At 53.9% G+C, this 12,265-nt stretch overlaps 2 protein-coding genes across 2 annotated transcripts; both read left to right on the forward strand.

The window, feature by feature from the left end:
• The first annotated feature begins 3,249 nt into the window (after positions 1 to 3,249).
• LOC118614949 (melanoma-associated antigen B3-like) lies at positions 3,250 to 4,463 on the forward strand. The gene has a single exon (XM_036238202.1). The coding sequence runs from the start codon at positions 3,277 to 3,279 to the stop codon at positions 4,306 to 4,308; it is 1,032 nt and encodes a 343-aa protein (XP_036094095.1). The 5' UTR covers positions 3,250 to 3,276; the 3' UTR covers positions 4,309 to 4,463.
• A 1,416-nt stretch (positions 4,464 to 5,879) lies between these two features.
• On the forward strand, positions 5,880 to 10,158 carry LOC118614950 (melanoma-associated antigen B5-like; the record flags this gene model as incomplete). The annotated part of the gene is made up of 4 exons (XM_036238205.1): positions 5,880 to 5,950; positions 7,841 to 8,015; positions 8,374 to 8,453; positions 9,185 to 10,158. Coding segments are annotated over exons 1-4 (1,300 nt in total), but the record flags the coding sequence as incomplete, so codon positions are not given.
• Between the last annotated feature and the right edge of the window lie 2,107 nt (positions 10,159 to 12,265).

Below are 12,265 nucleotides of genomic sequence, written 5' to 3' on the forward strand. Positions count from 1 at the left end.
TTTCTTGGGCCCCAAATCTACTAAGGAAAATCTAAAGAAGGAATAATCAGAATAACATCGACAATAACAGAAACAATCATGAGGATCCCTGGAGAAGCCCTTAGCCTGGACAGATCTAATCCTTCTCTGGGGGAAGGTGGGGGCGTGCACTGAAGGTGAGACAGGTCTGTAGGAGACAGGGATGCTTGGAGGAAAGGTTTTGAAGTTCAGCCCTTGTTTCTTCCAGGCTGCTCTGGCACAATGAATTCCTACTGTTTGGTTGAGGAAACTCGACACAGCACCTCAGGGCTCACCTGCCAGGACCATGGGGGAACAACAGGAGAGCACCGAAGTTTGGGCTGGTTGGGGTAGTAGATACATGAGTCCAGAGACTGTCCTCATAACCAGCAGAAACTTATTTTGTGAGTCAGGGCTGGGTTCTTTTTTCTTTAGTCCTCTTAATAAAACGTAAGCATGAATGGAAAGAGAACAGCCAGAACACTTCATATCTACTGTCTTCGCAAATGTCAAGTATATTAAGACATTATTATTAACTACAGTCACCATGCTGTGCAGTAGGTTTCAGAACTTATTCACATTGTAACTGAAAGTTTGTCTCCTTTGTCAATTGCCCTCTTCTCTGACACTAAACCTCAAGTAACCACCATGTTACTCTGTGCTACTTCAGGTCTGCTTTGTAATAGAGTCTACCTAAAAGAGATCACGTGGTATTTGAATTTCTGAGTCTTCCCGAGTTCACTGATCATAATATCTATCTAGGTTCACTCACATTGTTGAAAAGGCAGGATTTCTCACCACACACGCTCAAAAAAGGTAACTACAAAAGGTGATAGGTATGTAATTCAAGTATACTAATCATTACACAGAGTATGTACATATCGAAACCTCACATTGTACCTCACATGGAACTTTTATTTGTCAAAAATATAAATACGACTACTGAAGTAGAATAGTATGCGGCAGAGTAACGGCAAATAAGGACAGAAATCCATTCCAAAAGCTCTCAACAGTGACACACATGTCAGCCAAAAGAGGCCCCAGGCTTAGCTGGCAAGCGTAGGAGCACCCCACGTTCGCCATGCGGTTCTTGAGGGACTTGGACAGAAAAGGCAGGATTGTCGTTAGAAAACGAAGAACTTCCACGATGGCTAGAGCTCAGTGCACACTCCTGAGCCCTGAACATTCGACCCCACGGGATTCTCAGGCCCTGCAGCCATCTCTGGCCTCATTTAGCAGTGGGCAGAGGTCGTGCACCTGCACACCGAGTTATCAGGGGTCTCGAAAGTGGAGGTGTGGGACGTGAGGGGTGCCCCAGGTCATAGAGTGGAAGCAGCCCAGCACCGACAAGGAGTCCAGGGATGGTGCGGAGAGAGGACTCAGGGGAGCACCCATTACTGTCAGTCTTGGGAGGCTCAGGGAATGGCCGCTAGCCTCAGGTCCCCAAACAGGTCCTCTTGGGGTCAGAGGGAAACAAGGGCCGTGGTGTGAGGCCAGCTGACAGGCTCCGCAGAGGGAGAAGGCACAGGCCCTGCCGAGGGTAGTGAAAGGCCCGTGTGGGAAGGTCCTGCGGGACACACCCCCGAACGCGCTCCCCGGCACGTCAGTCACCCGCACACCCCCCGGCCGGAAGGCCTGCACCCACGTGACCGGAAGGGCCCCGCCTCTCCTCCCGCGAGCCAGGCTGCGGAGCGACAGGGCTCGTGGGACCTGCCACCTTGGGAGCCCAGAAGCCCCGCGGGCATCGCTGTCGAGGTGCGAGGTGCCCTAAACCAGAAGTGTGGGCCAGGCCCGACCACCCCAATCCCCTTTTTCCCAGAAGACAGGTGGTCACGCCCCGCCCGGCCTCACCCCGCCCCTGCTCCATGCCCGGGAGGCCCCATCATGGCTCTTAGGTCCAAGTCCATTCGCTTCCCGGTAGCGTCTCCGAATAACGGCTTTGCCGGGCCGCAGGTGGACGAAGGCAGAGCGGAGCAGAGAGGGAATGTCCAGACCCCACAGAGTGAGGGAGATCCCTCGAGTGGAATGAGGGACCCCATTCCCCACATCGGTGCCCACTCAGACCCCACGCATGACTTCAGTGCGGGAGGGTTCTGGTGGGAGGGAGATGGAGGTGCTTCCTCGCTTGGTCCTGAGGACAGTCGGGGAGGTGGGGCCCTGGTTAAGGGGCTGGAAGCGGGTCAGCAGAGGGAGGATTTCCAGGTCATGAGAAGAGTCAGGGTGAGGGGCACAGTGTGTGCGCGTACCATGAGTCCCATAACAGAGAAGACACCTAGGAATCCCTGCCACTGTGACTCATGGTGGTCCCAGGCTTCTGTCAAGTCGAGGGGACCCTGAACTCCTACTCTGAGTCACAGAGATGTGAGGCTTTCGCCTGCGTGGTATGGAAACGGTTCAGTAGAGGGAAGAATCTTAGATACATCCAAGTGTTCACACGGGATAGAGTGAGACCCATTGGAACCAATTTTGTGGACCTCAGCTTTCACCGTGTATCATGCATTTTGGAGAAGTCAGGCACGTGCAGGCAGATAAGGGCACGCTCTGGGCTCCTGGTGGCTCCAGGGTAGGTGCTGAACCCACTATGAGACAGGCCTCAAGCAAAGGGAGACAGGGGACCCTGGCCCTCGCAGTGTCAAGAGATGACGCTGAGGGCCCAACTAGGGGCCACCCACACACTCTGAATGGGTGGGCAAGGTAAAGGTAACAGTCAGCGAAAGGGGGGCTCTCAGGACTACCTGGAGACCAGGTGAGCATTCACAAGGAAGTGAGAACTCCAACCGGCCAGGACACAGAGGGCCCAGGGGTACGCTGGATCCGAGTGCTCTCTGCCAGGAGCGGCATCTTCTTCCTCATGATGGCAGGGAGGTTTGAAGTGGCAGCTTCATGGCAGCGGAGGGGACTGGAGGCCCTGGTCGAGACAATCATTAACATAAAGATCCTGACAGTGAACTGAGAGCACTTCCAAAACCCAGGACACAGGGTCCCCCATGCCAGGCCCTGCTGTCTCCCAGTAGTAATACCCAGGGAGGGCTGAATGGCTGTGTCCCAGGGTCACACTGACATGTTCTTCAGAGCTCTCAGGGGACAGGCTGACTAGAACAGGAGCCCTGAGGGTTCCTAGAGCACTGCCCGCAGACCCTGCAGAGGCGGCCTTGGGCAAAGCCGAGGTGGAACCTCCCTACTGAGGGGACACACACCATCTCATTCTCCCTCCTCCAGGTGCCCGCTTCCTCTACTCCCTGCCGGCAGCATTGCCTGCTGTCCCTGACCAGTGACATCATGCCTCGGGGTCAGAAGAGTAAGCTCCGTGCTCGTGAGAAACGCCGCCAGGCCCGCGGTAAGTCCCATGCTCAGAGGTCTGATGAAGCTACAACCACGGAAGAAGAGCTTCCCTCCTGCTCCTCTGCCCTGGAGGCACGTTCCCAGAGCACGTCACAGACCGAGTCAGGTAGCAGTCTCCAGGCGTCGAGACGGGCCTCAGCCGCCGACACCACCACCCCCACCTCTCCAGGCGCAGTTAAGACAAGCTCTGATGATGGCGAGGACAGCCAAGATGAAGCAGTTTCTTCTTCCCCTGAGGGCTTCTCTGCTCAGAGCTCAGAAAGTACGTCTCCCGCTGTGAAGGTGGATTTGGTGGAGCAGTTCCTCCTGCACAAGTATAGAGTGAACCAACCCATTTTGAAGAAAGACATCGAGAAGATCCTGGGAGAGAGACACCAGGGCGCATACGCTGCGATCCTGGAGAAGGCCGCCGAGCGCATTGAAGTGTTCTTTGCGATTGATTTGAAGGAAGTCGACTCGAACGTGTACGAGTTTGTCAGCAAACTGAACATCCCCAATAATGGGAGGCTGCGTACCGGCAGGGGCTGGCCCAAGACCGGCCTTCTCATGAATATCCTGGGCTTCATCTTCATGAAGGGCAACCGCGCCACGGAGGAAGAGCTCTGGGTATTTCTGAAATTGTTCCAAATACATCCCGGGAAGAAACACATCATTTATGGAGAGCCGAGAAAACTCATCAGTAAAGATCTGGTGAATCTGAAATACCTGGAGTACCGCCAGGTGCCCGGCAGCGATCCACCCCGCCATGAGTACCTGTGGGGCCCCAGAGCTTACGCCGAGACCAGCAAGATGAAAGTCCTCCACTTTTTGGCAAAAGCCGGAGGCACGGTTCCTAGTGCCTTCTCAATGTATGAAGAAGCCTTACGAGAAGAAAGGGCACGCAAAGGAGGTGCAGGGAGGCCTGGCGCTAGTGCCACAGCAAGGCCTGATTCCATGGCCCCGTCGTCGTCCACCCGCAGTGCACGCTGAGGATCTTTTTTGTCTTCAGACAAAAACGAACGAATCGCAGCCGAGTGTTTTATGGAAGTGTTAAAGAATCCCACCGTTAAAATTTGGGAAGATGTAATAAAATAAATAAACAAATAAACAAACAAACAAATAAATAAAACATCATCAACCTTGGTTTGGCTCAATCTTCTCAGTCTTTTGTAAAATTGAATTATACCTCTATATGCTTAGCTTATTAAAGACTGTCGGATATAGTAACTCTTAACAAGTTAGTCCTCTGACTAACTCTCTTCTGTTCCCCAAACTTATGTGAGCGTCTGCTCTTGGGAAGGTCCATGGTAGTATGTGGCAAGGTAAGAAAAAGAAGTCGGAGCCACTGCCCATAGAATCATGAGTCTGGAACCAGGTACTGTGAAAGGAAGACATACAGATTCCTTGTAATTCAGAAAGCTCAACTGATAGGAAAGGGCGAGGAAGAGAAGAGGTTCCCCATGAGAGCAGTCAAGTGAAGGTGGCCCAAGGCGAGGCAGTTTGGGGCCAGACAGGGCAAGTCCTCCAGAGGAAGTCTTTTCAGGTAAGGCAGAATGGTGGGCTGGGGCGGCTAAAGACTCGGGAAGAAATCACACACTCAGACCAGGTGTCTGAAAGTGGAAAGAGCGAATACTGGACCAGAAATTGCTCTTGACAGCCACGTTGGAATTGTGGGTGCGGTTCCAGGGGCAGTAACGGAAGGGGTCCCACGCTCCTGTCCCAGTGCCATGAACACAGTGCATAGACTAGCTTCTTGGTGCCATATGTTAAAGCCAGGCCCAGAGAAGAAAGGCACAGTACACGTGGGGACGATGCACAATTTGTGGGATGTGTGTGAGCTTCGTTTACTGTCCCTTACCCCAGGGATCCTTGACAGCTGACTCTACTCAGGTGCTAGGCCCAGCGCTCACCCAGCAATCCCCAGGGAGAGCTGAATGTCTGTGTCCCAGGGTCACACTGACATGCTTTGCAGGGCTCTCAGGGGACAGGCTGACTAGAACAGGAGCCCTGGGGCTTCTTAGATCACTGCCCTCAGACCCAGCAAAGGTGGCCTTGGGCAAAGCAGAGGTGAATCCTCCCTGCTGAGGGGACACGCGTCATCTCATTCTCCCTCCTCCTGGGCCGGCAGCACCTGCTCTCCTGCCTGCAGTGCTGCCAGTGTCCCGGGCCATCACGGCAATGGGTAGGTGAGTAAGCTCCAGGGCCTGCAGCAACGCACCAGGCCCCAGGTGACACTCTGAGTTGCATGGGTGCTCAGGCCATGACCGCGGAGGAACGAGAGCCCCCTTCTCTCGGGTTTTGGGGGTTCTCCTCGGAGCTCCATTGCTCTTGGCCCTTCGCAGGAGCGTCAGGGTGACCAACCACTTGCTCACCTGAGGCAGATGTGTCCTGCCGAGGTCTGATGAACATACCACAAGCCAAGGTGAACAAAGTGTAAGCACATCCCAGGCAGTTGCCTCCACTCCGAGGGCTTGCAAAGGTCTTGTTGCCAGGAAGGTGAGCATGCAGACGCCGTTCCTGCTGGAGTGTGAGATGAACGTGCCAATTGGCAAGCAGCAGTCATGAAGGCGCTCAGCAAGCAAGACGAAGAGCACTTCCCTGAGAGCTTTGGGAGAATCTCCGAGAGCCCGGAGTGAGTCATTGGCCGCGAGTTGAAGGAAGTCGACCTCAGCTGTCACGCCAAGGCCCTCCTGGACAAGCTGGGCCTCCCCTGCAAAAAATGTCTGAGCAGCGCTAGGGTCTTGCCTGCTGTCGGACTCCCGATGATGTTCCTGGGTGTGGTCTTCTGGAACAGCTACCATGCTCGGGAGGAGAGATTACCAGTTATTCAGGGTTCTGAGAGAACCAGAGAGAGACCTGTACCCTTAGCCAGACTGGAGGGGAATGTGTGCTAACCTCGGGTCAGTGTACACGCTGCAGAAGCCTGGCGAGTTAAACCCAGGCTGTGCAGACTATTTATCACAAGTAAGGGTCTTTCTCCCTTGAGGGCAGAAGCCGAGAAGCCCCTGGAACGTCTCCTTTTTCACGGGCAGGGATGGTCAGAGCTGTTCCATAAGAGGGCATTTTCATTCGGGAATCGCTTGTCGCTTGGCAAAATCAAACGGAGGGCTTACCTTTGTGTGGCGATGGAATGAATAAAAATGGGGTTAGCTGGGATGAAAAGGCACCTGGGAGAGACGTTGTTTTCCTCAAGACAAATGAACTCTGAGTTGCAGCCACCTGGAGAAGACGACCCCACACCCACATTGAGTAACAGATGCTCTAGTCGGAAAGTGCTATTAAGATCACTTCTCGGCAGCTAGTTGGCTGCTGAGGATTTCTATATAGTTGACGGTTGCTTAGTTAAGAGTAGCTGAAGTTAAAAGTCTTGAGGGAAGCTATTGTCATCTGGGGTCAAAATCAACTCAGTCACGTCTGCCATTCTTGACAAGGACCAAACTTTGCTAACTCGGTTCCACGTGGTTTACAGTCATCACAGGCGTATGTCGATAGCCCTATAGCATACACTACGAAACGTGCATGGCAGATAAAGAACATGGAATGTCTTCGATTGCAGGTGAGAAGGGACAGAGCTGGACCAGACCCAGGCTCTGAATTCCTCAAGAGCCCACAACAAGCCACTCCTCCAAGGCCCAGTGGGACACCACACGTCCTTTTTTGGCCTCCTACCCCAAAACCTATTTCAAGATTCAAAAGCAGGACCTCACACGCGCTATACTGTCTGGATTACAGAGCACGAGGAACATGCAGAAATCATGCCAAAATAGACAAGAGATACAAATAAAGAAAGAAAAAAATGGTGTTTACTGATGATATCATGATCTACAAAGGAAATATCAAAAAACCTCAAAGGATTGGGGTCTCACACAAATATCTGGCTCTGCCCCTGCCTTGCAGAAAGTCGATCTATTAAGAGGGAAGTTAGATGAGAGGCTGTGTCTGGCTGGTGAAGAGGAGGAAGAGATCAGCGTGTTCTCTGGGATAGCACAGCTCCCGGCCAGCACCCTCCTCTGCCTTTGCTGCAGCTTCCCCATCTCACACCACTCCTGGGACCCACTGTGTTCTCTGCTGGGTCTGCAAGAGGGAGAAAAGCCTAGTTTTCCAGGCCACAGCAAATACCAGTGAGCCTTTCACAGAGGAGACAGGAGTCAAGAGGAAGACCGATGAATGAGGAGCGACGGCAGAACGCCATGTAGTAACTCTCGCAGGCACGGAGAGACCGGCTGGCGACGGCTCATACCTCGTGGACCAAGGCAGAGCTGTCAGGCCAAGCTTCCCCTCACTCTTTTTTAGCATATCGGGGACAGTATAGCTTTGGTCTACGTGGGTGACCCTACGGGGAAAGGGAGAGGAGACCCGGGGTCTGCCAACAGTCACAGTGAGGATCCCGAGTGAGGCCTGAGGGTAGCCCCTACCCTGAGTAGACAGGCCCCAAGGACCTGGTCCTGATGTCACGCCTGGAACGGCACAGGCAGGAAAGCCTCATGCGGCATTCCCTGATTTTCCTTCCTTGGCACCTCAGGGAGCGAGGGCTGTGGTCCATGGAGTCAAGACCTAGGAGAGTAAAGGCAGGCACCGCAGGCCTAGCAGGAATCAAGGGCAGTACCCTGAGTGTCAACGGAGGCTACCACAGGACCCAGAAGAGTGAGGAGGCCCAGAGACAGCCCCAGCCGTCAACCCTGACATGCCTTGGGCAGGCCTGTCAGCCTGACGCTGCACGAAGGTGTCCGGGGTTTGAGGGCCTTGCCCTGAGGAGAGGGTGGGGGGCTGAGGGACCCAGGTCAGCTGAGAACAGAGCTCCAGGCCCTACGGGGCAATGAGGTGACGACCCTGAGTGGTGCCTGAGGGAACCTTCCACCCAGGGAACCCAGAGGACCACCCAGAACCCCGTCCTTGCTGGTTGCCGTGGGACACCTGGGCGTCGTTGCCATGTGATGACATATACACTGACTCCTGTGGTGTCACAAGGGGTGAGGGACTTAGTGTCAGGTGTATGGTCCTAGGGCCGGCAGTGGGAGGATTTCTTGGCTCCCGGAGGCCGACCTGTGACTCCAGGGCGACGGGAACATCACACAGCAGCATAGTGCAAACCGCATCGAAGTCCTCCCGTACCTGGTCTCTGGACAGCAGCGCAGGTGTGGTCAGAGGAGGACGCCCACACCTCCTCCTGGGATCTCAGTGAGGTGCTGGCCTCAGGACAAGGGGTGGGACTAGGGGCCGCGGAGGGATCTAGGCCGGGAAGAGGGCCACAGTAAGGACCCAGGGACCCTCCACCTCTAATAGTAGGGATAACATGGAGCCGGGCCCCGCCCCTGGCTTCGGCCCTTAAAGACCCAGCACAGGGCTACCCAGCTGAAGCTCCGAACACTTATTCCAGTTACATCTATGGGAGGTGAATCCTTAGTTTGAAGGTGTAGCCACCATTCAGCTGGAGGGGTGGGAGACCAGGCCCTACACGGAGCCCAGGGAGGTCCCTTAATGAAGACTGAGGTCCCAAGGAGAGCAGCACAGGAAACTCCCCACTGGGCAGGCCGTGCTGCCTTCCCAGACAGGGCTATGCTGAGGACCCCTTCACTTTCAGCTCGCGGGTGCCCAGACCCGCCACCAAGTGACCGGTGCTCTTGAACATGCAGTAAGAGCCTCCTCAAGCTCCAAAGCCACCGGCCCCTGCTGTCTCCTCCGTTCGCTGAGGCGGGCAGGCAGGGAGCAGCACCAGCGTTCCCAGGGCACGGGCTGGGGAATGTAGGAGCCCGGTGGGTTTGCAGAGCCGTGTCCTGGATATAACCTGAAAAGGTAGCCTTCCCCATAACCGAGGTGGCACTTCCGTGATGAAGCTGCACACACCCTCCCGTCCTTCCTCCTCCAGGTGTCCTCAAGCACAGACCCGTGTCATCATGGCTCGGCGTAAGAAGAGGAAGTACCGTGCTCGTGAGCAATGCCACCAGGCCCCGGACTATTCCGAGACTCAGAGGTCTCATGAAGCGGTAGCCATGGATGAGCTTCCCTCCTGCTCCTCTGCCCTGGAGGTGCCTCCACAGAGCCAGTCACAGACCCAGCCAGGTAGCACTTCCCAGGCAGGGGGACAGGACTCAGACACCGTCACCTCTCCAGGCATACTTGACGCAAGCTCTGAGAATGGTGAGGAAAGCCACGAGGCAGAAGTTTCTTATTCCACTGAGGGCTTCTCTGCTCAGAGCTCAGACAGCCCGTCTCCCACTGTGAATGTGGATGTGGTGGAGCAGTTCCTCCTGCACAAGTTCAGAATGAACCAAAGCGTCTTGAAGGAAGACATCGAGAAGATCCTGGGAGAGACACACCAGGACGAATACGCCGCGATCCTGGAGAAGGCCGCCGAGCACATTGAGCTCGTCTTTGCCGTTGATTTGAAGGAAGTCGACTCAACCAAACACGAGTACGAGCTGGTCAGCAAGCTGAAACTCCCCAATAATGGGAGGATGCGTGCGGGCAGGGGCTGGCCCAGGACCGGCCTTGTCATGAATATCCTGGGCTTCATCTTCATGAAGGGCAACTGCGCCGCCGAGAAAGATGTCTGGCAATTTCTGAAAGTGTTGAAGGTATACGCGGGGAGGAAGCATTTCATTTACGGAGAGCCGAGAAAGTTCGTCAATAACGATCTGGTGAAGCTGAAGTACCTGGAGTACCGCCAGGTGCCCGGCAGCGATCCACCCCGCCATGAGTACCTGTGGGGGCCCAGAGCTTACGCCGAGACCAGCAAGATGAAAGTCCTCCACTTTTTGGCCAAAGTTGCTGACACGACTCCTACTGCCCTCCCCTTACAGTACGAAGAGGCCTTACGAGAAGAAAGGGCACGCGGCAGCCGTGCGGGGAGGGCTGGCACCAGTGTCCCAGCATGGCCTGATTCCAGGGCCCCGTCTTCTTCCTCCCAGACTGCACGCTGAGGAGTTTTGCATCAACATGGAAAAAAATCACATCCCAGCAGTGATTTCTGTGGAAGGTCCAGGAATCCCACAAAAAATTCTTGGGATGATGGAATAGATGAAATAAAATAACATCGACCTTGATTTGGCTTACTCTTCTCAGTCTTTTCTTTTGTAAAATTGATTTATACCTCATTATGCTTTGCTTCTTAAAGAAGGTAGGAGATACTACTCCTAAGAAGTGAGACCTCTGCCTCATTTTCTCTTCTATTCCCCAAACTTACGTGAGCGTCTGCTCTTGGGAAGGTCCATGGTACTATGGGGCCTGCTAAGAAAAAGAAGTCGGAGCCACTGCCCATAGAATCATGAGGCTGGAACCAGCTAACATGAAAGGAAGACGGACAGATTCCCTGTAATTCAGAACTGATAGGAAAGGCCAAGGAAGAGAAGTTGTTCCCTATGAGAGCAGGCAAGTGACGGTTGCCCGAGGCAAGGCAGTTTGGGGCCAGACAGGGCAAGTCCTCCAGAGGGAGGTCATTTCAAGTAAGGCAGAATGGTGGGCTAGGGGAGGCTCGAAGACTCAGGAGCAAAGTGCACCCTCAGACCAGGTGTCTGAAAGTTGAGAGACTGAACACTGGAACAAAAACTGCTCTTAACAGCCACGTTGGGATTGTGTGTCGGGTTCCAGGGGCAGTAACGGAAGGGGTCCCACGCTCCTGTCCCAGTGCCGTGAACACAGTGCATAGACAAGTTTATTAGTGCCAAACGTTAGAAGCAGGCCCAGAGAAGAAAGGTGTGGTGCACATGAGGACAGTGCACCATTCGGGGAATGTCTGTGAGATTTATTTACTATCCCTTGCCCTGGGTTTCTTGACTGCTGACCCTACTCAGGTGCTGGCTGTGTTTCATTCCCAGCACTGTCCCCAATTGCAGGGTCCTTCCTATGGGTCACTCCCAGTATGTCCGGCTGGCCAACCATGGAACCTGACCTGCTGGCCCGTTCTTCCCTTTCCTGCCACCAATCTGACAGCCAGCCCACAATCAGCAGCTCTCCTGCCTCTGAGCTTCCCAACTCCCTGGCCATCATTTTCTTCATGGGGATCATGTGTGATAGCAGTTTAATGATGGGTCCTATTTAAGACTGGCCTGTGTATTTGACGAAAGAGCTCACCTAGGTGCTCGATAACCAAAGCCTTGCTCCGCAGTTGAAGGTGTGGTAAGGCCATGGCCTTCACTGTCTAGCAAACATTTATGGAAGCCGAATTCCTTGACACCGCAGAGTCTCTCTTAGGGAGAGTCTCTTACCAGATAGCCATGCTATCTTTGCACTCAAAGATTAAAATAATTCAGCATTCTTCCGCTGCCTCTTCCTCAGTACTGACTCCAAGGAAGGTGGCAGCTTTCCCTTGTGTCCACTCACACCTGTAACAGTGCCCCGCACACTCAGTCATGCTTCAGGTTGCCGGGACTCACAACGTGTGGTGTTGACCGTTCTTCACTGGAAGAACCTTCACACCCGTTGTGACCCCAGATATTACTGCAAAGGACAGTCGAGGAAGATGCATTTGAGCACAGAAGGCACACCCTCCCTGCTCAAGTTTAACAGGACCCTCTTGGAAACTTAAATGCTCCTGTATGTTGAAGCACGTGTCCCATGGTAGGCTCTCCAAAAAGCTGTAGAATGTAATGCGGACTTAGCATTCTGAGAAACCACCGGGAATGTGAGCGGTTGTTTTCATAACGAATTCTAATAGTCGCGCTTTTATGGAGCACCTAACCTGTAAGTTGATGGAGAGACAGAAAGTGCTTCTCCATGTGGTATCTGTCCCGCCTCCATTGCCACATGGGTGATTCTATTGCCAGTATGATGGCCGTGGGGAAGGGCATGTTACATCCCTCGCCACTGAAATGTGACTAGGAGCGATATTATTTTTTTCCGGGCCAAGGCTTTAGAGAGGCGGTATTCTATCCCCAAGCTTTCTCCTTCCATTCTATAAACCGAAATGGATCCCATGTTCACAAGATAGGATAGGAACACATGAGACAAG

This window comes from Rousettus aegyptiacus, unplaced genomic scaffold (genome assembly GCF_014176215.1).
Source record: "Rousettus aegyptiacus isolate mRouAeg1 unplaced genomic scaffold, mRouAeg1.p scaffold_m13_p_26, whole genome shotgun sequence".
Lineage (NCBI taxonomy): Eukaryota > Metazoa > Chordata > Mammalia > Chiroptera > Pteropodidae > Rousettus > Rousettus aegyptiacus.